General features: G+C 37.1%; 1 protein-coding gene across 2 annotated transcripts in view; it reads left to right on the top strand.

Annotated features, from left to right (window-relative positions):
* LOC125235764 (synaptotagmin-6-like) overlaps positions 1-25032 on the top strand; it is a 191913-nt gene that overhangs the window by 85200 nt on the left and 81681 nt on the right. The window contains exon 2 of one of the 2 annotated variants that reach the window (XM_048142351.1): positions 24423-24576. In XM_048142351.1, the coding sequence (XP_047998308.1) occupies positions 24423-24576 (154 nt within the window). Of the gene's footprint in view, positions 1-24422; positions 24586-25032 lie in introns of both variants that reach the window. The other variant, XM_048142350.1, reaches the window with a different exon arrangement.

Here is a 25032-nt window from a genome sequence, read left to right as displayed (position 1 = left end):
TGACCCCCCCCCCTAGATCCGCGCATGCTCTCTCATCTAAACATTTTTGAATAAAACCTAAATGTTAACTGCTACTAGTTTATATAAAACAGTTCCTACATTATACTAAATGGAATATGACAAGCAACATGAATTATTACTGTCTCCATAGCCGTGATAAATTACTTCGCGTCACATTTTACGAAGACAATATTCTACGAATCGAGATAAAGCAAAAGTTAACCAAAGTTGATAAAAGCATTACCTCGAAACTTGGCTCATTCTTCTGAGAATAGCAATATTTTTAAAATTGAACAGTATTTCAACCAATCGTCCATGAAAATGTAAAGTAGATTGCCCTCACGGACATTAATTTTGATTAGATATAATAGAGATATCTTTTATAAACTGCCCTATTCAAAAAAATACACTTTTAGCGAATGACCATAAAGCCATTACGTAAATGGACAATTTGTCGAAGTATCTGTGACATATCTTATTACGTGTAATCGAATATTTATAACTGTACTTAAATATAAGTACCTTAAGGGCCCATTTAGACGGTACGAGAACTCGCATACGAGTTTTATTACATTGCGATATTTGGTGGCTGTGCAAAATTGTATGTAACCAACAGCCCGCAATGTAACTAAAATCGCATGCGAGTTCGCACGCCGTCTAAATCAGGCCTAAGCGTGAAGGTCTCCTTTTAAGGCGTTCACCTTCACCTGGGTTCGTGCATACTATTAAACCGAAAAACAATGACTAAGTAATTAATAATATCACACAAGTTATATTTTTTCCTTTTTCAACGTTTTACACTTGCTTATTTGCATGAAGTAAAAATTTTGTTAATTATATCATAGTCGTACCTATTCAAACTGTCTTGAGACATAGGAATTAAGGGTAAAATAACGCAATACTTATTATATTAATCAAATATAAAATCGATAGCATAAGTAGTTTTCGAGATATTTAGTAATGTGATAGACAGACAGACAGACGGACAGAGTTGCTCCTCAGGGGTTCGTTTTGTACCTTGGTAAGAAACCCTAAAAGTATGCTGCAATATAATTTTCAGTAAATACAGAAAAGTGAGTAAAATGTACCTTACAAATCTTACAATATTTGAATAAGCTAAACCCAACAAATGGGTCGCTAAGCACCATAAAGGAATAAGTAAGAGAAGACCTGTAACTTCATACATCAGTAAATGCGAATTATTTGTATAGGCAAGTTATATTATAATGACACCAGGCAGGCAATTATGGTCGCGCGATAAGTGATAAAATAGCAGGCCGTCCCTATCGCACTTACAAATAGTGCGATAGGGACGGCCTGCTATTTTATCGTCTATCGCGCGACCATGCTTCCCGTGCTAGCGACAATCACGCGTCAATCACGCGTCAACTAGCGTAAATTATCAGTACTGCTACTTGTCAGTAGATGTCCCTACGAACGAAGAGTCTAATGCTCACCTATTTTTAGCTAATACATATTATAATAGCATTAATTAGCAGCTTTGACGACCGGTCTGGCGCAGTCGGTAGTGACCCTGCCTGCTACGCCGCGGTCCCGGGTTCGAATCCCGGTAAGGGCATTTATTTGTGTGATGAGCACAGATATTTGTTCCTGAGTCATGGATGTTTTCTATGTATATAAGTATTTATATATTATATATATCGTTGTCTGAGTACCCACAACACAAGCCTTCTTGAGCTTACCGTGAGCCTCAGTCAATCTGTGTAAGAATGTCCTATAATATTTATTTTATTTAATATTTATTTGTTTATTTATTTCTTAATCAGTATTCTGTTTTCAATTCCTGCTTGTAATATAAGTTGTAAACTGTTATAATATAAAATTTTTGGCAGACGAGACACTATTGACACCTATCGAGTAGTGGTACTGGTAATTCACGCCATTTGAATGACGCGTGATTGTGATGCGTGATTGACGCGTGATTGTCACTATAACTTGCCCATACAAATAACTCGCATTTACTGATGTATGGAGTTTTTTTTTTATGGGATAGGAGGCAAACGAGCAGACAAGTCGCCTGATGGTAAGCGATCACCGCCGCCCATGGACACCCGAAACACCAGAGGTGTTGGAGGTGCGTTGCCAGCCTTTAAGATGGGTGTACGCTCTTTTCTTGAAGGTTTGAAGGTCGTATCAACTTACAACTCTTCCCTTACTTATTCCTCTATGCTAAGCACAAACATTCCAAGGTAAAAGCGTATGAAAAATGGTCGTCGTGTCAATGCTCCGAGATGGGTGTTTAAATAAATATTGTGGTAATATATTGTCACAGAAAGGAAATCTTTTCATATACGAGAACGTTCTCGTAAAAATTCCTACGCACGTCACATACTCTCTAACATCATCCCATTCATCCACCGCAAACATTGTCGTATTCGTGTCTGCTAGGCGAGTCCAACATTTAGAGTAACCAGGTGCCGTAGCCGAATGGCATTTTCTGAAACGAAAACGAAACGCCGCGAAAGGTAGTCTGGCTCTGTCGCGCCAATACGCAAGAGCGATAGAGATAGATATCTACGAACGTTTCGTTTCGTGAGCGTTTAGTCAGCGTTTGTGCCATTCGGCTACGCACCCAGGGTACACTCAAGCACTTATTCGAGCCACTTAGAGGCCACAATAAATGTGTTATTTCATAAAATAAAACTATGGAAACGGATTATATCGCGTATAATGAATTTACAATAGGGATGACGACTACATAAAAAAAAATGGCTGGGGGATTCAAAGGGAAACGGAACGTGTTTTGTCCCTGCGGAATTCCCCGCTGTTTAAAAACTTAAATCGACGACGGTGTTTTGATTCAAAACCTAGGTACTGGACGTCCGTTTTACGTCGTATGTGACATTTCATTCACTTTGTAAAACCAAAGAGGATCGAGTATTATAGAGAGTTACTGTCGAAGTAAAATGTGTAATCATAGTGAAACTTTTGAACCTCAGTTTTGACAATTTGGCCCATATTGTTAGCTTGATATGTGTTAACATGTCAAATATTTTAGCGCCATCTAGCCGAGCGCTCCCCAAAGGTGTAATGCCATCTAGGCCACCGTACCTTTTTCTGTAGGGCTTTGAGGTACGTTTCTTTTCTTAGACTTTATCCGTCTATACGGAGTTACATATCGTCACTACTTTGAAAAAATCTCACACTGCTCCTCAAAGTTAAAACGCGGTAAGTCTTTATGCATTGCATACATACTTATTACATTTTTCTTTTCATTGACAGAAGAAGATACAAGTTTTTTTCGAAGTAGTGACGATATGTCTTTGGTAAAACTAAAATCGTTCGACTCGTCTCAGTCGTGCCAGCAACAGTCATAAAACATCCCCAAACACATTAGGGTTCTCAACTCTCATCCAAATCTCTTCACTTAGCCAACTTCCGACACTCCGGGGTCATTGTCCTCCTAGCCTCATCAGGCCCCGTAGCCGAATGGCATTTCTCCGACGCCAAACGAAAGCGATACGCCGCTGGCTCTGTCGCGCCAATACGCAAGCGCGATAGAGATACTCGTAGATATCTACTAGCGCTTCGTTTCGTGAGCGTTTCGTGAGCGATTGTGCCATTCGGCTAGCCACCCTGAATACATTTAACACCACTCACGACCGCGTTAAAAGTAAATATTTTATGTACCGCGTCTGTTGGGAATGGACTAAGTTTCGTCGTTTAGAAAAATCCTTTCTGCCATAGATTAAATATAAGAAGATCATACGATCCCATACATTAAAATGCGACCGCTTAAGAACGCGCATACACTACACCACACATAGATGGCGATGGCGTCACAAAAATGCCTTGTTCCCATCGATTATTTGTAGATTGGCGTTAAGTATCAATTTCGAGCCATAAATCTATGTCAAAAGTGACACACGCAATCTACAAGTATAATCGAAAGCTATTTACAAAACCTTTTTTGTGGCGCCATTTACATATGTGTGGTACATAGTATATGCGCGTTCTTAGGCGGTCGCATTTTAATGTATGGGATGGTATGATCTTCTTATATTTAATATATGTTTCTGCGTAAATAACACGTCGTATATTTGCAGCTCTAAAAGGGCATAAAGATTATACTTAATATGGTGAATCTTATTACGTTTTGATTCTTTCGGAGATCAGAATTCGCACCCTGTGTGGAACTTGCGTGGTCACAGAACCAACAAAGTTTTGAGTGTTTCAAAACTATTTTATCCTAATGTCTGTTGAGATCAGTCTAGCCATTTGGTAAAGTACCTACACAATATTTGAGTGTGGTTACTAATGTGGATTTTAGAACATGGACGTGTAATAAACGACGCGATTTTGCCCTTTTAAGAAATCTAAGGCCGTTCTTATGTTACCCTACAGGCGTCTTGGTTATACCGATATAGTACATTTCGTTATATACTGTCAGTGCGAGAAGTATTCTTCACTCGTCCCGAGATTTGCCACTTGCGTGCCGCTCGTGGCACAATGTCTCGGGACTCGTGAAGTAATGACATTCTCGCACATGTGACGAACGACGTTTTTTAATACAGTTGCGAAAAAACACTACTACAACGAAATAAAACGATAAACAATCCGAACTCCTAATTTTCGCATTTACATTGACGTACCTATCTTTGAAGCTTTTAAACTTGCGTTCATATTTTCGATTTTGCTATCCATCCAACACAATTTATTTATTTCATTATGTGCCATAAAAACATAAACATTTACGATTTGGGACGATTGTTTAATATTGAATAAAATATACCTACATTTTAATTCAATCGACCATTTATGCCTCGAAGTCATCGATCTAAACTACCTAGATGCACCATCACGGCTTAGAATGTGTCCGCAGCAAATTGTGCTTGAAAATGTTCTAAGCACAATTGGGCGGTCAGTAGCGCTTCATCCGCCGTGTCGGCAACATGCCTAAGTGCTCCGTAAAAAAGTGCAAAAATAACACCTTATATACGTTGAAAAAGGATGACGTATCGTATTTCCGGTAAGTAATTGTTAATAATTTTATAATGTTATGCATTTGTGGTCAAAATGGCTTCCTAACTTACAAAAAACATTTATTTTCTAGAATAATTAAAGTAAATTCCTTGATTTGGTCTTACGCAGTTTGTCTCTTTCTCTCGCGCTATACTAGTAATGAGCGGACGGCGACAAAAGATGGATGAAGTGGAACATAGTTAAAAATGGAATGATGGAGTCGCTAATTTATATTTTTTGTAAAAGAAGCCTATTTCATATTAATAATGTATGTATTTATTTATTATTATGGACCAATAAGTCTGAAATAAATGATTTCAATTCAATAATATTAATACATATCTTATAAATTACTTTAATTATAAAAAGAAACAACCCGGGAATAGCAAATTCGTTTTTAAGTAATAAAAAAGCTTTTTATTCCAGATTCCCAAAACAAGACGTTGAAAGGGAAAAATGGCGCAAGATTATAGCTGAGGAGCGGAGAGAAGATTTACCCAAACAAAGCTTTGAAAGAAATTATACGTAGAATAATAAATTAATGTCATCGTTCAATTCTTCTTTGTTTTAATAGCTACTTAATTCATATTCTCCAAGTGCACCCTCACACACACCACATACAATCCCTCAACTGTTTACCTTCACATAATCGCTACACATACACTCACTACACGCACACACACACACACACATATGTTATATATATACATACCTACACACACACACACACACACACACATATATATATATATATATATATCATCATTCCCTTGCCCTTTTCCCATTATTTGGGGTCGGCGCAGCAGATCATCTTCCTCCATTTCTCTCTATCAGCCGTCATTTCCATACTAATAATACCTTTCACTCTCATATCGTTGTTCACACATTCCATCCATCTTTTCTTAGGCCTTCCACTACCATTGTATCCATCCACTTTCATATTAACCACTCGTTTTATAACATTGCTTTCATCCCTCCGCATTACATGCCCATACCATGCTAATCTACTTCCTCTCAATTTCTCTGTCACTGGCGCTACTTTCAGGCTTCCTCTTATATACTCATTCCGAATCCTATCCAGTCTTGTCACACCACACATCCATCGCAACATTCTCATTTCATTCACATGCAGTCTTCTCTCATCATTCGTCTTGGTGGCCCAGCACTCACTTCCATACAGGACGACAGGTCGGATAACTGATTTATAAATTTTCCCCTTCAGCCTGAGAGGCATTCGGGGATCACAGGTTGTGCCTGTAACCTGTCGCCATTTCATCCATCCTGCATTAATCCTGTGCTGAACTGCTCTGTCGATCTCGCCATCTCCCTGAATGAGGGAACCCAGGTACTTGAAATCCGAACAGGTAGGCAATATTTCGCCATCTAGTGTCATGGCAACAGGGGCGGAAAGACCGCCGAAGTCACAGTAAAGATACTCTGTTTTGGAACTACTGATCTTCAAGCCAACATTTTCCAGCCTCTGTTGCCACTTCGCTAACCTGCCTTGTACCTCGAGTCCCTCTTCTCCGACAAGCACGATGTCGTCGGCAAAGAGCATGCACCAGGGTGCCTCTTCCTGCATGTCCGACGTCAGAGCATCCATTATAAGCACGAAGAGGTATGGGCTCAATGCCGAGCCCTGGTGCAAACCCACAGCCACACCGATGCTGTCAGTAGTTCCAGCAGCGGATCGAACACGCGTACAAGACGATCTGTACATAGCACGGATTAGCTCTACATACTTCCCAGGCATACCTTTCTCTTTCAAGGCCCACCACAAAACCTCACGGGGAACCCGATCGTAAGCCTTTTCCAGGTCGACAAAAACCATGTGCAGATTTTTATGTGCGCGCCTGTACTTTTCGCACAGTTGGCGTAAGGCGAAAATGGCATCTGTCGTACCTCGACCGGGCATAAATCCGAATTGATTTTGCGTTATTTCACACTCTTCTCTCATTCTTCTCTCTATTATCCTCTCCCAGACCTTCATGGTATGTGACATGAGCTTTATTCCTCGATAATTATTGCAATTTTGGACGTCTCCTTTGTTTTTAAATATTGGTACCAGCGTACTACTGCACCACTCGTCAGGTATGCGTTCCTCATGCAACAACTTACCGAAGAATACACTCAGCCATTTCCATCCATCCGCACTCAACAACTTCCATACTTCAACTGGTATTCCATCCGGGCCCACGGCTTTTCCATTCTTCATATTTCTTACAGCCATTTTCACTTCTTCCACACTAATCTCCCTAACAAGGCCCAGATTCAATGGCGGATTTTCAAGCACACCATTCCATTCATTTTCTTCATTCATCAACTTTTCAAAATATTTCTTCCATCGTTCTTTTATGCTTTCATCATCAGTCAGAATCTTCCCAGAATCATCTTTTATACATTTAACATGCGAAATATCTCTTCCATTCCTTTCTCGAGCCCTTGCAATTTGGTAAAGTCGTTTCTGACCTTCAGGTCTTTCCAAAGACCGGTACAGATTGTCCTGCGCCTCCGCCCTACAAATTGCAACTGTCCTCTTGGCTCTTTTCTTACATTCTTTATACACCTCTTTCTTACTTTCTTTTAATGTTTCATTCTCATCCTCAACCATCTGCCATTCTTTAAACGCCTTTTTCTTTTCTCTTAACACTTCTTGAACACTTTCATTCCACCACCATACTTCTTTATCTATCATACGCTTCCCTTTTGTTTCCCCAAATACATTCTTTGCCACACTTCTAATATAGCCAGCCATTACTAACCAACATTCATTCGCACTCATTCCTTCCATTTCACCCATCTCTAACATTTTGGTCACTACTTGCTCCCTAAATTCACTAGCATACTCATTCTTTTGCAATAGATGCCACTTTATTTTGGGCGGGGGACAAACCTTGTTCTTGTTGGGGCGAACAGCAATACTAACGTCAGCTAGCAGAATTCGGTGCTGGGACACCAAATCTTCGCCTGGCAGCACTTTGCAGTTTTTAACACAGTTGATTCTGTTCCGTCTTATCAGGAAATAATCAATCTGTGTAGCGTGGTTACCACTTTTATAAGTGATAAGATGTTGGTCACGTTTTTGGAACCACGTGTTTAGTACAGCCAGATCAAATGCAACTGCCGCTTGTAGAAGGGTTTCCCCCTCGCTGTTCCGCATTCCATACCCCCACCCACCGTGTACTCTTTCGTACCCATCATTCACTCTTCCTACATGTCCATTAAAATCACCACCAATATAAATCTCTTCACTATCTGGTATTCCCATTATCATACTATCAAATTCCTCCCAAAACCTCACTTTCACACTCTCATCACAACCTGCCTGCGGAGCATACACACTCACAATATTCACAGGCTTATTCTCAATCATCAATTTTACAACAATCATTCTATCATGTATTCTATTCACTTCCGTCACTCGCTCTTTCATTTCACAATCCAGCACAATTCCCACCCCATTCCGCTTTCCGTCACTGCCACAATAGTAAAACTTATATCCCTCACCAATCTCTCTTGCTCTATTTCCCTTCCATTTCGTTTCTTGCAGACACGCTACATTCACTCCTCGCCTTTTCAAAACGTCCACTAACTCTCTCGCTCTTCCAGTCATCGTACCTAAGTTCCAACTAGCAAACCTCACTCTGACATGCCTCTCTCTCCGGGCTAGCTTCTTACGTCGCATCCGCACCGTTAAATGCGACAACCCTAGTCCACTTCCCACAGGAGCCGGGTGCTGCCCCTGCGCGTCGCCTGCGGGGTACGCCCTAGCCCTGTCGCTCATATCATTAAGTCCGATAGTCATACTGCAAAAGGTTTTGGCATTTAGTTTTTACAACCGGCCGCCCGCCTGACGTCAACCCTCCTTGGGAATCCTTAGTTGACTTAGATGACTGTCGTTTCACACCTTTAGTCGCCTTTTACGACATCCATGGATAGGCACGGAGTGGGCTATTCTTATATATATCTATATATATATATATATATATATAGATATATATATATATATATATATATATATACCTCAGTTGACTCTATTTAATAATGCAAACATTGCAAAACGTGGAGATATTAATCAGTTCAGTTGCAATTGTCCCCCAGTCCAAATTGTCCCGCCGTACCTTATATATTTTTTTGTTTGAGATAATATCAATAAAAATATCGTACAGTAAAAACTCATTTTTTTCGCTTAAAATACGCAACATCTCGAAAAATGTTATACCAAACGTTTTGTTCCTTAAGAAATTTTCTATCTAATAGGATTTTTTAAAACAGTTCTTCGCAAAAATACCGCAAATTTCCTCATTCTCGCCTTTCATCTCATAGCGCGACTCCCATGATGCCTCTGTCCATCCTCGTTCCCAATGTAAAAATGGCGTTTAGATTGTTGCAGCGCAAACGAAATTAAACTTAAGTTGGTTGCAATAAGACGTAGATTTTTTTAAAAATATGCACACCTGCGATCTGCGGTAATAAAATTTTATGGCTTTCGCGATGATCACATTCATTAATGTCATAACCGCCAATTGCTTGCCTTTGAAATTGAACTTTAAGTACTAAGAAATAACGTTGTTTTTGTAAAAAAATGAAAGTAGTTTTTACTACATTGCGAAGTTTTCGTTTGTCAACTGGACGCACACATTTGCAACTAAGCGATCGGACACTTTTGAATGCCGAATTTGTAGGTGATAGTGTATCTAGAGAAGTTTAAATCGATGCTCGAAGTAGTCCAAATAACATAAAATAATTATGACAAATCGCGTATCATATTAAGGTTTTTGAACGTGCTTGCATTAAGTTGGTAACATTGGTAAGACTTTAAATGACAGACGACGCGTTTCGTTCCATTTCACGTTCTGTTTACATGACTCATTATGAGCCACTTTTTCAAAGTAAAAACCATTTTATAAATTATGTTTAGTATGAATAAAAATAAACAATTACATATGAAATATTAATGTTTTAAACATTAATCACTTAATATTATGTTTATAGTTTTATTCTGTCTTAGTAAAATATACTAATATTAAAACAGCTGGGTAAGCAGTCGTAAAATGGAAGGCATACTTTTTACGCACTAGTGCGTAAAAACCAACTTCTCGCACGCTAAACAGCCAAAAAACGGGCACTTTTTGAGCAACTGTATTAAAAAATAATTATACTATTATTTTAAATAACAAAGTAGGCTTATTACTCAGTCAATTATTTAAGATGTTGAATTCAAGTTTATTTTTCATTATAGACATTAAATCTTACTGACAAATATTATTTCCAAGAACCTAGTTTTTATGATTATAACCTTCTTTATGTATATTTACTTAGTAATTTTTTTATGGGATAGGAGATAATTGAGCAGACAGGTCGCCTGATGGTATTACTGCCGCTTATGTACGCCCGAAACCCGAAACACCAGAAAAGTTATTATTAATTTAACGTTATTTCATTATTAACTGTAAAATGGTTTATGATGAAGGCAGTTTTACAAATACATAGGTACCTAATAAATTCTGACTATGAATAATTATGCACATGACTTATAAATATGGTGTACTAGCTTTTGCCCGCGGCTTCGCTCGCGTTAGAAAGAGATAAAAGTAGCCTATGTCACTTTTCATCCCTTCAACTATCTCCACTTAAAAAATCACGACAATTCGTCGCTCCGTTTTACCGTGAAGGACGGACAAACAAACAGACACACACACTTTCCCATTTATAATATTAGTATGGATTACTATAAACGTATGTAAGTGCTCGAGTTACATAGAAATGTAGCATTTCTCGTATTCTTCCATATAAATAATATCAGAACCAGCTACATAACAAGTATTTTGTAAAACAACAGATTATATATTATGCCCCATACTTTTTTTGAAACTAGTTGTCCCTACAAATAAGCCAAAGTTGGTGTCATACTTATAGAACAAAACGGGACTTAATCGCGTAAACACTTACATTTATATTTATATTTATTTTTATGAGTGCAAATCGTGTTAGTCTAAATCAATATGTTTTGCCGTACCTCTGGCCTGAAACACAGGGTTTCCCTAGTTCGGGCAAATGTAAATCATCGATAATTTTAAGTATTTGTTGGATGTAATGTAAATATGCAATACTTGTTTTCATTAAAAATTATGTTTATGTTTATGTTTAATATATTGGTGTCATACAACAAAATAATGCTATAAAATAAGCCCTTTCAAACGAGCCATGTCCTACCTGTATACATGTTACATGGGACAAAATGCCCATTCTTTTTTATATCATATATAGTATAGAACGTGAAGCGTTGGTGGCCTAGGTAAGAGTGCGCAACTTTCAATCAGGAGGTCGCGGGTTCGAACCCCGGCTCGTACCAACGAGTTTTTCGGAACGTATGTGCAAAATGTCATTTGATATTGGCTCCAGTCGCTTTTCGGTGAAAGAAAACATCTAGAGGAAACCGGACCAATCCCAATAAGGCCTAGTTACCCTTCAGGTTGGACGGTCAGATGGCAGTTGCTTTCGTAAAACTAATGTCTACGTCAAATCTTGGAATTAGTTGTCAAAGCGAACCCCAGGTTCTCACGAACCGTGGCGAATGCCAGGATAACGCAAGGAGGATGATGATACGTAGAACGTGACAAAGTTGCATTTCCAAGATTTAAGCATATTTGTATACACTTATACAAATTTACTACAACGTACGCCATTTTAAAGTCTAGACTGGAGCCTGGCTGTGTTGACAGGTTTATGTAAACAATTTCCTTTTGCTAACAAAATTATATTATAAAGTCGTTGGAAAACGCTTTAGGGATTGTGAAATATTCTTTCCTAGCTTTAAAGAGGACGTCATAATAATATGTAGTCTCGTATGTTTAAAGAGTATTATTTCACTGAAGAAAACCACACACCACTTAAATAGGTACGTTATTTACCATTATATTATTTACCTTAGACATATCAAAACATTTAGGCGTTTCCACCTTTTGCTTTTAACTGCCAGGCCGATATCATGAGGGTAATTGACTTTTTTTCTAATAATTATAAACTATTTCTAACAACATGTGTGGAAGCAAAAACTACGATGGTAACATGTGATGGTAAACAATACAACTAAAGAAAAATCGTCACTACTTTGAAAAACTCGTATCTCACACTGCTCCTCAAAGTTAAAACGCAGTAAGTCTATATGCATTGCATACATACTTATTACATTTTTCTTTTCACTGACAGAAGAAGATACAAGTTTTTTTCCAAGTAGTGACGAAATGTAGACTCCTTATAAATAATAAAATTTCCTAAATCGTCATGCGAGTAACTAATCATTATTCCAAATCGCGTATTCAATACAATTGCCCGACATGTCTGATCTCCTTTCTATAACTGTGGTCTATAGCTAAACTGTACCTTCCTGACTTTCGTCTTGATCTATTTTATGACTCAAACATAAGCTTGGTATTACTAACTAAGTTTTAATGCTAAATTTAAATATATATTATATGTACTAGTATTAGTTCTAATTTTGAACTAATGTTCAACACAATTGTATTGTTATGAATAAATGAAATGACATACCTATTTGTATTTGTCATATTCTACCAGACGCGTGGATTACGCGCTGCACGGGAAGCATGGTCGCGCGATAGACGATAAAATCTCAGGCCGTCCCTATCGCATTATTAGTAAGTGCGATAGGGACGGCCAGATGTTTTATCATTTATCGCGCGACCATGCTTCCCGTGCTGGAAACAAAATACCAAAAGAAATATAACACAATCATTAACTTTTATTAACCCACATCTTAACGTGTCTGTTCAGTAGAACAGATTCTGTGCGGAGTTCACCTGTCTCGTTAATCCCCTTTGTGGTAAGCCAGGTTTAGTGGCCTAGTAAACCGTCGGCGAAATATTTTTGATGGCTGGATAAATACATGTTACACGTATACTGTAGGTAGGTATAGGTACATGTTACACGTAAATTTAATTTTTAACAAGCAGAAACGTCTGCTAACGATTCTAAACATTAAGGATGCGGGTTCAAGTCCCGCCGGAAGCGTAAATTTTTCCAATTTTTCCTTTAATATACACATGTTACACGTATTCAGTAGGGATAGGTACATTTTCAACGTTTATTCAGCGATAAAGGTTTGGTTTTCATATACGTATTCGTCGTTTCGTTATGTAAATGGTATTTAAAATCCATACTAATATTTGAAATAGGAAAGTGTGTGTGTGTGTCTGCATGTTTGTACGGAGAGCCACGGGTATAAGCTTTTTTTTACTCATAGCTAAGTCAACTTTAATAATTATTATATTACTAGCTTTTCCCGCGGCTTCGCTCGCGTTAAACTCGAAAATTACAGAATGCTCCATACCAACTTCCACCCCCATTTTAGGGAAGTGGAGGGGTATAAAGAGACAATAAGTAGCCTATGTCACTCTCCATCCCTTCAACTATCTCCACTTTAAAAATCACGTCAATTCGTGGCTTCATTTTGCCGTGAACGACGGACAAATAAACAGACACACACACTTTCCCATTTATAATATTAGTAGGGATCTACCTGCAGTCGAACTGTTTAACATTTTAGCAGTGTCTTTGAGAGATTCAGATTATAATTCTAATTGAATGTATGATAATTTAGAAAAAAAGAAAATAAGTAAGTAATTCTAACTTGCGTAGATTGTAAAGGAACAAGTATGAAAGTTTGTTGTGATTCAGGTAGTAATAGCTTAAATTATAACTCAAGCAAGTGTGGTGACGGGTTAAGAATTTCACCACCCCCTTTCTTCCCGTGGGTGTCGTAGAAGGCGACTAGGGGATATGGGTTAAACTGTGGTGTAGGCGAGAGGCTGGCATCCTGTCACTGCAATGCCACAGTTTCGTTTTCTTTTAACCCCTTATTTGCCAAGAGTGGCCCTGAAGCTTTAGTGTTTCATGCGCTCTGCCTACCCCTTTATGGAATACAGGCGTGATTGTATGTATGTACATACGTATATATAATAAAAAGCAAGCCTTTTCTGTTATCTCTGGTAAATAAAAGGTAGAAAATTTATGTGACACACGTTAAATGAATAATAGAATGCGTTTAGCAATAAATCACATTTCCGGTATTTCCCAGCTTTTAGTCCATTTATATAAAATGACACCTTCGTGAAGATACGGAGAGATTAATGACAATAAAGTATGCTGTGTACATTTCGTGCCTTATCGAGACTAAGGTGTGACCAGTCTAAGGACCGAATAAATAGTCCTTGACTAAAGTCAACGCCCTGAGGATTCATAAATCAAACGCGATGCATCTTAGAACGTTGTTGCTCGATCTGTTTTTAGCTTTAGTTTTGATTATTATTATTTTAATAACATTGTTTGTTCAAATCAAGAGCCTTGTTCTAGGACAAAATGAACATTAAATATATAGTGTGTTATTAATTTATGATAAAACCTGACGTTTCGAACCTTTGCCTGATGCACTCGCTTATCTAAACAGGTATTTACCATCGCAAATCCCGGTGTTTACACTTATTCCATTTACGATTGTTGATATTTTAACAGCTTTAAAACACATAAAAAAGAAACATTCAAAGGATATCAATGATATGTCGACCTACATTTTGGATTATCTACCTCCTGTCGTAGTGTCATTACTACTTGCGCTATTTAATCAATGTGTAACAAACGGTGTATATGTCGCAGGGAAATGGCCAAAACAGAGATTTCATCAAATCACTAAGGGATATGATCAAATCACGCAGGATGTCAAAATGGCGAATCCATTTTATCATTTCTCTAGAAAATTTCAGTCATTTGACTAAATCCCTTACTCTGTTTAGTGAAATCACAAAATCGACCAATAGACACGCCATGTTTTGTCATTTCACTAGATTTGTTTAGGGATTTGATAAAATCCCTGAACCACGTCAGTAAGTTGACGAAACGAGCTTATAAAGTCAACTAGTTTTATCATTTCGCTAAACAAGTTCAGTGAAAAGACAAAATGTTTTAATAAATATGAATATAATTTAAAATGAAACATTTTTAGCTTTTTTTGTTCACTTATTCTATTTTTTTTCTTATTTATAAAAAAAAACAAAAACTCTTAAAAACGGATTCAATTTTACCATTTCACTAATCTAGTCAAGGATTCAATCAAATCAAGTGACAAAGGCAAGAGTCTAATAAATCTAATTGGATAAATTAGTATCTTGCCTTTGTCATTTCATGAAACCAGTTTTGATCAAATCACCAGTTGAGACTTTATCATTTCCCTAAATTTGTTTAGGGAAATGTTAAAACTAGTTGACTTTTTGAGTTCGTTTCGTCAACTCACTGTCGTGGTTTAGGGATTTTATCAAATCCCTAAACAAATCTAGTGAAATGACAAAACGTGGCGTGTCTTTTGGCCGATTTTGTGATCTCACTAAACAGAGTCAGGGATTTAGTCAAATGACTGAAATTTTCTAGAGAAATGATGAAATGGATTAGCCATTTTGACATCCTGCGTGATTTGATCAAATCCCTTAGAGATTTGATCAAATCTCTGTTTTGGCCATTTCCCTGCGACATATATACCGATTCTCTTAAGGTCATCAAAGTTCAACCCATCTACAAGGGTAAGGGGTATATGGACGATCTTAAGTGTTATAGGCCCATTTCATTGATACCTGTTATATCTAAAGTGTTTGAACACTTAATGAGTGTCAAGTTAATGGATTACTTAACAAATAATAATTTACTAAATACACAACAATACGCTTATCAACCAGGACGCTCGACCGTGGACGCCACACGCGACCTAGTGTCGCGCGTCATGTCCTCCCACCTCGAGGACAGGCGACATGTCGCAGCAATATTCTGCGACTTGTCGCGTGCCTTCTAAATGGTAGACCATGCACTTCTGCACTCAAAGCTGTCGCGATACGGTGTTAACGGGCCTTTCGCCAGTATAATTAAATCATTAAAAAAATAAATAAAATAAATTCCTAAACGGGCGTAAACAAAGCACTTATGTGCAAACGTATATGTCGGATTTTGAAGAAACAGGCGACAGCGCTGTTCCCCAGGGATCAGTGACAGGAAACAACCTGTTTCTGATTCTTGTGAACGACATCACGTCCGCCTCGGAAGATGCGGAGTACATCATGTTTGCCGACGACACGTGCATAATTGTCAATGCAGAAAATGCTAGTACCTTAGAACATAAACTTTCGCTAACCATGCAAAATATCTCGGACTGGTTTACATCAAATGGTATGGTACTTAATATCGAAAAAACAAACATAATGTACTTCCAACTGAAAAATAATTTAAAAGATAATTTTAAAATTACTATAAATGATACCTGTACCACCAAGTGAGTGTGGTAAAATACCTAGGGTTTCAAATTGATGCGGGTCTAACATGGTCCCCACACATTGAAACTATCTGCACAAAACTCTCTTCAGCATGCTTTGCCTTGTCCAGACTTGTCCACAGCGTCTCTGAAGACAACCTTAAAAAAGCGTACTTTGGGTACTTTCATTCGACTTTAATTTATGGTGTAGACCTGTGGGCAACCAGTGCTGAACGCGAAAAAGTTTTTAAATTACAGAAACGCGCAATCCGTATCATGGCCAAAAAAACCTTTAGATTACCATGCTAAAGAGTTATTTAAGCAGTTAAAAATCCTGACGTTACCATCTGTATATGTACTCGAAGCATGCAAGTATATACGACGCAATCTCGAACATATCCCCTCTAATTTACAAACTGTAACGCGTCGACGCCACCTCCTATATGTGCCTCCACGCCAGCTAGCAAAGTCTAGGAAAACCTTGCACATGTTAGGTATAAAACTATATAACCATCTGGATGAACAACTAAAATCTACTTCGGACTCGGTGTTTGAAAAAAATCTAGAGCGGTTACTACTGGACATGGCGTGCTATAGCATCGACGAATTCTTTGAGAGCTATAGTCACTGACCCATCTACAACATTAATAATAATACCTATGTGAATAATTATAAGAATCCTACTATACTAGAATTATACTAGATTAAGTACCTACTATTATTATTTATACCAAAGCGAACTATAATAGAAATGCAAATTATAATATGATGATGTGACGTGTAAATTATTATTTATGAATAAATGATTGAATTGAATTGAATCCTTATTTATAATTATTATAATACTTGTACTTACTTTATTATTAAGAAAGTGTAATTGAATTATTACTTGCGAAAATGACGTATAAATAATGTTAAATTTTTATCAATAAACATATTATTATTATTATAATTTGCAGTATCAACGACTACACTAAAAAAATTCATAAAATGATTAAATTTGTTCCCTAGTTCGATTTTATACCCTGACATTTTTTTTTACATTTAGCACTAAGTACCTACATAATGGGACCTGAAGAGTGCGCTAGTATGGCAGCTATAATGACGTGCAACCATCCTGTATTACGTACTGTTGACAACCCCTTTTCTTTCAACTACTAAATTCTAGTAGTTCTAGTAGTACTAGTAGGGACCGAGGCGTGCGTTTTTAGACCAACTTAAAGTTCTTTTTGAGGTCCTGACACGTCACTACGTTGGTATTCTTACCAACGTAGTGACGTGTCAGGACCTCAAAAAAAGCGGCAGAGAAAAGAACGAAATGGCGCTTACTCCACAGACAAGAGCCTGGCTCTTAAATAATATGATGATGACTAAATTCTACTGTTCAAAGTATCTTTTGATGAAATGCGACAAATCTATGATATCTCCCCGGTAACAGTGTATTTACCATATAGTCGTAACGTCATTATATGCCGGTCCCGCACAGCCACAAATTTAATTTAGAGATTACAACCTCAACAGCATCTACATATTCATCAATAAGTGTCAAGCCAGGCCTACGACGCAGCTTACAGATGTCTGCCGGCCTAGCCAAGTGTATTTTCCTAACATTTTTAAACGTATTAATATTTTAGACACATTTATAATAGAAAATAGAATATTTTTTGTTCGAAAGCACACAGATAATAAATAATTTTACACTGACATAAAATAATAATAAAGTGCCACGAAATGGCCTCACCTCAGCATATTGCTGGCGACTTTCAGCAATTTCAGCAGCGATTTCATGTTATTTGTACTCAGAATTATTTTATAAAAAAGTTTTCTACACATTTTTTTTATTGTGTTACCATTTTCCATAATATTTGTAGTTTGTATGGGGTAACAAAAGAGGAAAAAAAAACAAAAATGTATGGATATTTTGGGGCACTTTTTTTTCTCCTATTGAGATAAAATGTGCTCGTGATTTTGAGTAGAACTGACTTAAAATTCACTAAAATATCAATATAAAAATGGTCAAAAAATAAACGCTCAAGTGACAATCGTTCACGCTAATCTCGAAGCGCAGTCTGGCTCTGTCGCGCCACGTGCCGTAGCCGAATGGCATTTCTGCGACGCGAAACGAAAACGAAACGCCGCGAAAGGTTAGTCTGGCTCTTTCGCGCCAATACGCACGAGCGATAGAGCGATATCTACGAGCGTTTGTGCCATTCGGCTACGTACCCAGTATAGAAGAGCGATAGGAAGAGCTAGCCGACAGGTTTACGAAGCGTAAGTGATTGTGACGTTGGCTAGGTATGTCCTTACCGATGTCTGGTGGCGACAAGAACAATCTATCGTTCGTCCCAACTCTGATTTGATAAAGGGCCTCGGGCATATTCGGTGGTAATTTATTGTCAATAAGGTAGCAATTTACGTTTGTCTGTAAGCGCAAGCGCTGGTGGCCTAGCGGTAAGAGCGTGCGACTTTCGATCTGGAGGTCGCGGGTTCGAACCCAGCTCGTACCAATGAGTATTTCTGAACTTATGTGCGAAATGCCATTTGACATTTGCCAGTCGCTTTTCGGTGAAGGAAAACATCGCGAGAAAACCGGACTAAGTACAATAAGGCCTACTTACCCTTCGGGTTGGAAGGTCAGATGGCAGTCGCTCGTAAAACTAGTGCCTACGCCCAAATCTTGGAATTAGTTGTCAAAGCGGACCCCAGGCTCCCATGAGCCGTGGCAAATGCCGGGATAACGCAAGGAGTATGATGATGTAAAAGATATTCTGAAACTTGTCTTAGTTAAATATTCTAAAACTCGTCAGTCATTTTATAACTTTTTTTTTTTTTAGTATGAATAGGTAGACGTTTGACCACGTTTATTTTATAACTACGTATAAGATAAATAAAGTAAGAAAATACAGTACTGGTATATACAGTATCTTTTAAAAACTGAGTTGTTCTGAATGGACTGCATGTACTGGAATTGAAATATTAAACTAAAATTCCCAAATAGAAAGGGGCCCTCCTTTCCATTTTAGCATTTTCGATCCTGTAGCGTCTTAAGGGTCAATTAGCCCACCCTCCAAGGGCAGCATGTTCCTGTGAATAAATCATTCATTAATTCATTCATTATATCAACTTTATAGTAAATATATTTAATTAAATGAAATAATCAAATATGAGAATAATATTTGACTTTCATTTTACCAGATCGCGCCAAAGTCACAAGTCACAAGTCTGTGAAATAGATATCTCGAAATTGAAGCCAGACAACAATGTAATAAAAAGGTACTTAAATATTTCATCAATTATAGAAGACAACATAGGTTAAAAGGGGTTTCTTTCATTATCAAGGTCGAAATCATTATTTTATTTCTAGATATAATTTCTAGTAACTAACTACACGCAGCATTATAGTACCTAAGTTAGTTATTTAAGATTATTTTTAAGTTAACCATAGTTTTATGTTTTAGGTTAAGTTATACTAACAAAATATGGACCTTGTTTGTCTGAAATAAATGCATTTTATTTTATTTTTATTTTATTTTATTTTATTTTATTTTATTTTATTTTATTTTATTTTATTTTATTTTATTTTAGGTATTTTATTTTATTTTATTTTATTTTATTTTGTTTTGTTTTGTTTTGTTTTGTTTTGTTTTGTTTTGTTTTGTTTTGTTTTGTTTTGTTTTGTTTTGTTTTGTTTTGTTTTATTTTATTTTATTTTATTTTATTTTATTTTATTTTATTTTATTTTATTTTATTTTATTATTTGTTAAGTTATATGCGAGTTTGTATAGTTATTTGTTTGTCAAGGTTTTAATATGAGGGATAAACAATTTTGCCAACGAGAGAAATTCAAATGGGGCTATTGCGGCTGTATAAAAACTATCCATATCCATACTAATATTAAAAATGGGAAAGTGTGTGTCTGTTTTTTGTCCGTCTTTCACGGCAAAACGGAGCGACGAATCGACGTGATTTTTAAGTGGAGATAGTTGAAGGGATGGAGAGTGACATAGGCTACTTTTTGTCTCTTTCTAACGCGAGCGAAGCCGCGGGAAAAAGCTACATACATACATACATACAATCACGCCTGTATCCCATGAAGGGGTAAGCAGAGCACATGAAACTTCTCAAGTTTCAGTGCCACTCATGGCAAATAAGGGGCTGAAAGAAAACGAAACTGTGACATTGCAGTGACAGGTTGCCAGCCTCTCGCCTACGCCACAATTTCCCCCATATCCCACAGTCGCCTTCTACGACACCCACGGGAAGAAAGGGGGTGGTGAAATTCTTAACCCGTCACCACACGGGAAAAAGCTAGTCCATACTAATATTATAAATGGGAAAGTGTGTGTGTTTGTTTGTCCGTTTTTCACGGCAAAACGGAGCGACGAATTGACCTGATTTTTTAAATGGAGATAGTTAAAGGGATGGAGAGTGACATAGGCTACTTTTTGTCTCCTTCTAACCCCCCCGCTTCCCTTAAATAGGGGGTGACATTTTGTATGAAGCATTCCGCATTTTTCGAACTTAACGCGAGCGAAGCCGCGGGCAAAAGCTAGTGCTCTATAAGACTTACCGAATATAAAAAAAATATATTATTAGTTTTAGACTATACTTGGGACATACATATTGGATAATTTTGACCGGGCTTTAGTCATTAGGTTATTAGTTTGTTACAAATACCTATAAGGTACAGCGGAGCAAATCTCGACTGGGGGACAATTGTAACTGATCCATTTTTTCCATTATTAAACTATTAAGTTGAGTTCCACGCGTATCCACTGCACACGAGTCCATATTTAACCAGTGGACACTCTAATTAATAATGCAAACATTGTAAAACATGGGAAAAAATGGATCAGTTGCATTTATCCCCCAGTCGAAATTGACCCGCTGTACCTTACGAAAAACGTATTAAATATAATATTACCTTAATTCCCCTATACTTCGGCTTCAGCAGTTATTATTTCAATAAAAATACCAAAAACAAAAGTAATGACGACACCTGAAAATACAATAAGCTTTCTCGTCTCGGCCATTAGTGACTCGAGGGTTTAGTCAGACTTACTGAAAGATGTTTTTCTAAATTGTCGACAATTACTTTTCTGGCCTAATTCGGGCTAAGTGGCCTTTATTTTATTTCAGATATTTTTAGGAGTTAACAGCATCGGGAAACTTTTTCATTTATTTTGGTTTCGTTGTTTATTAGTACATTACATCAGAGGCCGGGAAAATGAGGATTTCCGGCCAAGTGGGTATATACGGATAGGGATACGAGGCCGGGAATCCGTTTTCACGCCGAGGCATGTATAGTGCTTTTCTCAAACATACAATGAAATAAAAAAAAATGCTCTAAAGGACAATATTTTATAAAAAAAAGTTACTTTGCAGGCCTAGGCCTAAAAAATAATATGAAATCCCTTTACAGTCCTCTCGAGTTGTTGTGCCCAAAAAGCGATACTTCCCAGCCCATTTTAAGTAAAGACAATATTTCATTGCATGTTTGAGAAAAAGTATTTTACATACAGGGGGAAATAAAAAGGGCCGTTAAAACTTTGCATAGCGACTTTTGAGGTCATATACTCATAATGAACAACTTTTAGTATGGAACCTGTTCCATAGAAATTAGCAGCATTATGACTGTCGAAATGTATGAAACGGCCAAATCTTTGTTCGCGATGTTAGCATTGGTTCATAATAAATATTGTTTTTGAATTTTCGTGAGAATAATCACCAAAAAAATGTTTTCTAAGGTCACGAGCCCTTTCGATCTCAAAAACAAGAGACCCAAAATATTCTATTATTTTGCATACTTTCCACTTTGCAACCGCCATACAAAGTGTTTAAAAAATGGTAACGAAATGGAAAAATACAATTTGGGTAGTTTTTTTTACCTAGTAGGATCGAAAGGGCTCGTTATTCTGAGTAGGAATAATATAAAATTTACCGATTTTGAAAAAAAAAAAAGGATTCGAATCTTTTTTGCGAAAATACCCAAAACTCACTATTTCACCGTGTATACTAAAAAATAAGCGTTTAAATTTGGCCAGAAAAATTAGAACAGCAATCGATTGAATTTTAGGTAAATAATTCATGTACAAACTGAAATAAAATGAAAAACGTTTCAAAATAAATCATTCCAATCTAATCTCGATTGTACAAATATTCGTGCGCAGATTCTCCTTCTGATAATCTGATTAAATTAAATTAATTACAATCGAATTCGAATATTTGTACTAACATCAACACTTTTACCTAACCATCGGTAGGTAGACTTTATGCCCATATAATAAGGATTACAAAATAATGTACAGCTAACAGTGTTGTCGATGCATGGTACCTTATGAATTTTAGCAGGCTAATTAAATAGTCGCTAAAATAGTTAGATTTCATTTCATTCATTTTATATATTTCTTTAACAATAAATTATTGTGTTTGAAAAATCTTACAAACTATACAAGCAATAAATACTTACAATGATGGACGGAAGATGTAAATAATTCAGATATAAAAAATGTTAGTAAAAATAATTGAGCTTAATCTGTAAGTAAAATATATCCATCTATGATTATAAGTAAATTAAACTTTGGAAAACTACCACCTAATATAATGTATATTCCAAAATGATTTGTTTATAATGTTAAATAAATTTTTTTTTTAAATTATAAATGGGCTTAGGTACTCTTGACCACAGACTAGCCAAAGGCAAAGACGTGGCCTACGATGAAGTGAGCTTGCCCAGAAGATGCCTGCCTTTGAACAAGATTTTACGAACGAGTGCATTTTCATAGTAGGACTTAAATAATAATACATTTTTATTTAACACAACTTGTAAAAAAAAAACAATTTAGTTCATTGAATGATATAAAATAAACTCTGAATAAACGCTTTAAACGTTTACGTATTTTCATAACATTACAAAGTTTTTATTCAAATTAATTTTATTGAATAGTTGTAAGGTATTTTAGGTTTGATGGCACATCAATCAGGTTTTAACGTAATATGTTAACATGCTTTGATAATATTTAAAAAAATAATGCAAGGTTTCCGATGATACCATTACATTTACTATACTTAGTACGGTCGCGTTTAGTTAATATAGCACACACTTACGCGTAAAATAAAATATCTGAATATGTATAATACTATGATGTGTAACTGAACGCAACTCTATTTTTTATTTCTTAAGTTATATGACCATCAGACATAGTAACTTTTCCAGCAATTTTGGTGCAACATTGGCGCGTTAAAGAAATTAATGTCCGAAGCCAGCTGTAATATCCCTTAAAGGCTTGCTAACAATGCTTTAAGAGCTATATCGTATGCGTGGGTGCGCGGGGCGCCGGGCCCCGGCCCGGCTGTCATCTTTTATGTAGGGTTTTAAAGATCTATGCACGACATTGTAAATGACGAATAACACTACGGGAGTAGAAAATAGTTATTTATTAGTGAGTTATTAGGATTAATAACAATAAAATGAGCCTTAAATTTATCATCTGCCTGGCAAAACACTTGCGTGAATTCTTTTATTTCTACCATGCTGCACCAAAATTGCCGGAAAAGTTACGATGTCTGTATAAGATTAACCTAACTGGAAAATTGAATCATGCGATTCTCCGACACCTATTTCGGCAAATTGCCAATTTATTAATTCATAATTTTATTATTAATCACTGTAAGAGATATGCCATAATGTATAGACTGTGACTGCAAAATTTACATATGTATAAACTCACGCCTGTATTGCCAAACACGGTAAGCAGATCACATGAAACTGCTCAAGCTTCGACACCTTTCTTCGCAATTAAGGGGTTGAAAAAAAAATGAAATTGTGATAATTATGACAGTGTGACTAGTCCACACAACAATTTCACACATCCCACCCACGGGAAGAAAGGGATGGTGTTTCTTATTATACACAATAAAGCTTATACATAAATAATACAATGTTATTATTAGTATATATTAGTATTGTGTAATACACATTATTAATGTATAGGGCCAGCTGTTCGAAGCCTAGTTGGCCTAGACAACGCTATTCCGCATAGCTAGTCAGTACTAGGCCGATGCTGAAAGAGTCGTTACTCCGTATAAAACTCAAACTATTGCGTCATAATCCTTTCTTTGTCCACAGTTGCGTGGCAGCCCGAAAGCCTCGAGGACCTGTCAGGTCTCCGAAGCAGTTCTGTAGACTACGCCGCCGCGTTACTGCTGGCAGTCATGGCGGCAGTACTGCTAGCCGCCGTCGGGTACCACTGCGCTGCCACCTGGAGATGGATCGTGGGGAGGTGTGTACGGTAATAGCCCCTTCCCTTTCTTCTCCTTGTCTCGCTTTGCTTTTTTGCTGTGTCTTCTTCTTCAGTCGTTCCATCAATGCTGAGGGTCGTGATATCATGTCATGATGTCATTCTGTTGAAGACTAGGTCCCTCTATAAGCGTCTGTTCCTCACCAAGCGCATGGCCTCGTGCAGCTTTAATTGCATGGGTGCAGTGATTGGAACACATCTTCTAGTAGGGGGAGGTGCCTGAGGTCTCTTGCCTTCAAATTTGCCCGTCATAATTAATACTGTATGTGTTACTTGCTGTGTAGGCAGTAGGATTGTCCCATATTCCGACCTGTCCTATCTTCCGACCATTCTTGTCCAGCTTCCTTAGTGCCATGTGGCGATGGATTGTGGGGAGGTTACTATCCTTAAGAAGCTAGTTTAATGCTTTTGGCTGCCAATGTGCTGCCACCTGGCGAT

The sequence above is a fragment of the Leguminivora glycinivorella genome, chromosome 18, assembly GCF_023078275.1.
Source record: "Leguminivora glycinivorella isolate SPB_JAAS2020 chromosome 18, LegGlyc_1.1, whole genome shotgun sequence".
NCBI lineage: Eukaryota > Metazoa > Arthropoda > Insecta > Lepidoptera > Tortricidae > Leguminivora > Leguminivora glycinivorella.
The sequence above is the reverse complement of the archived record's forward strand: the minus strand, read 5'-3'. Positions and strand labels throughout refer to the sequence as shown.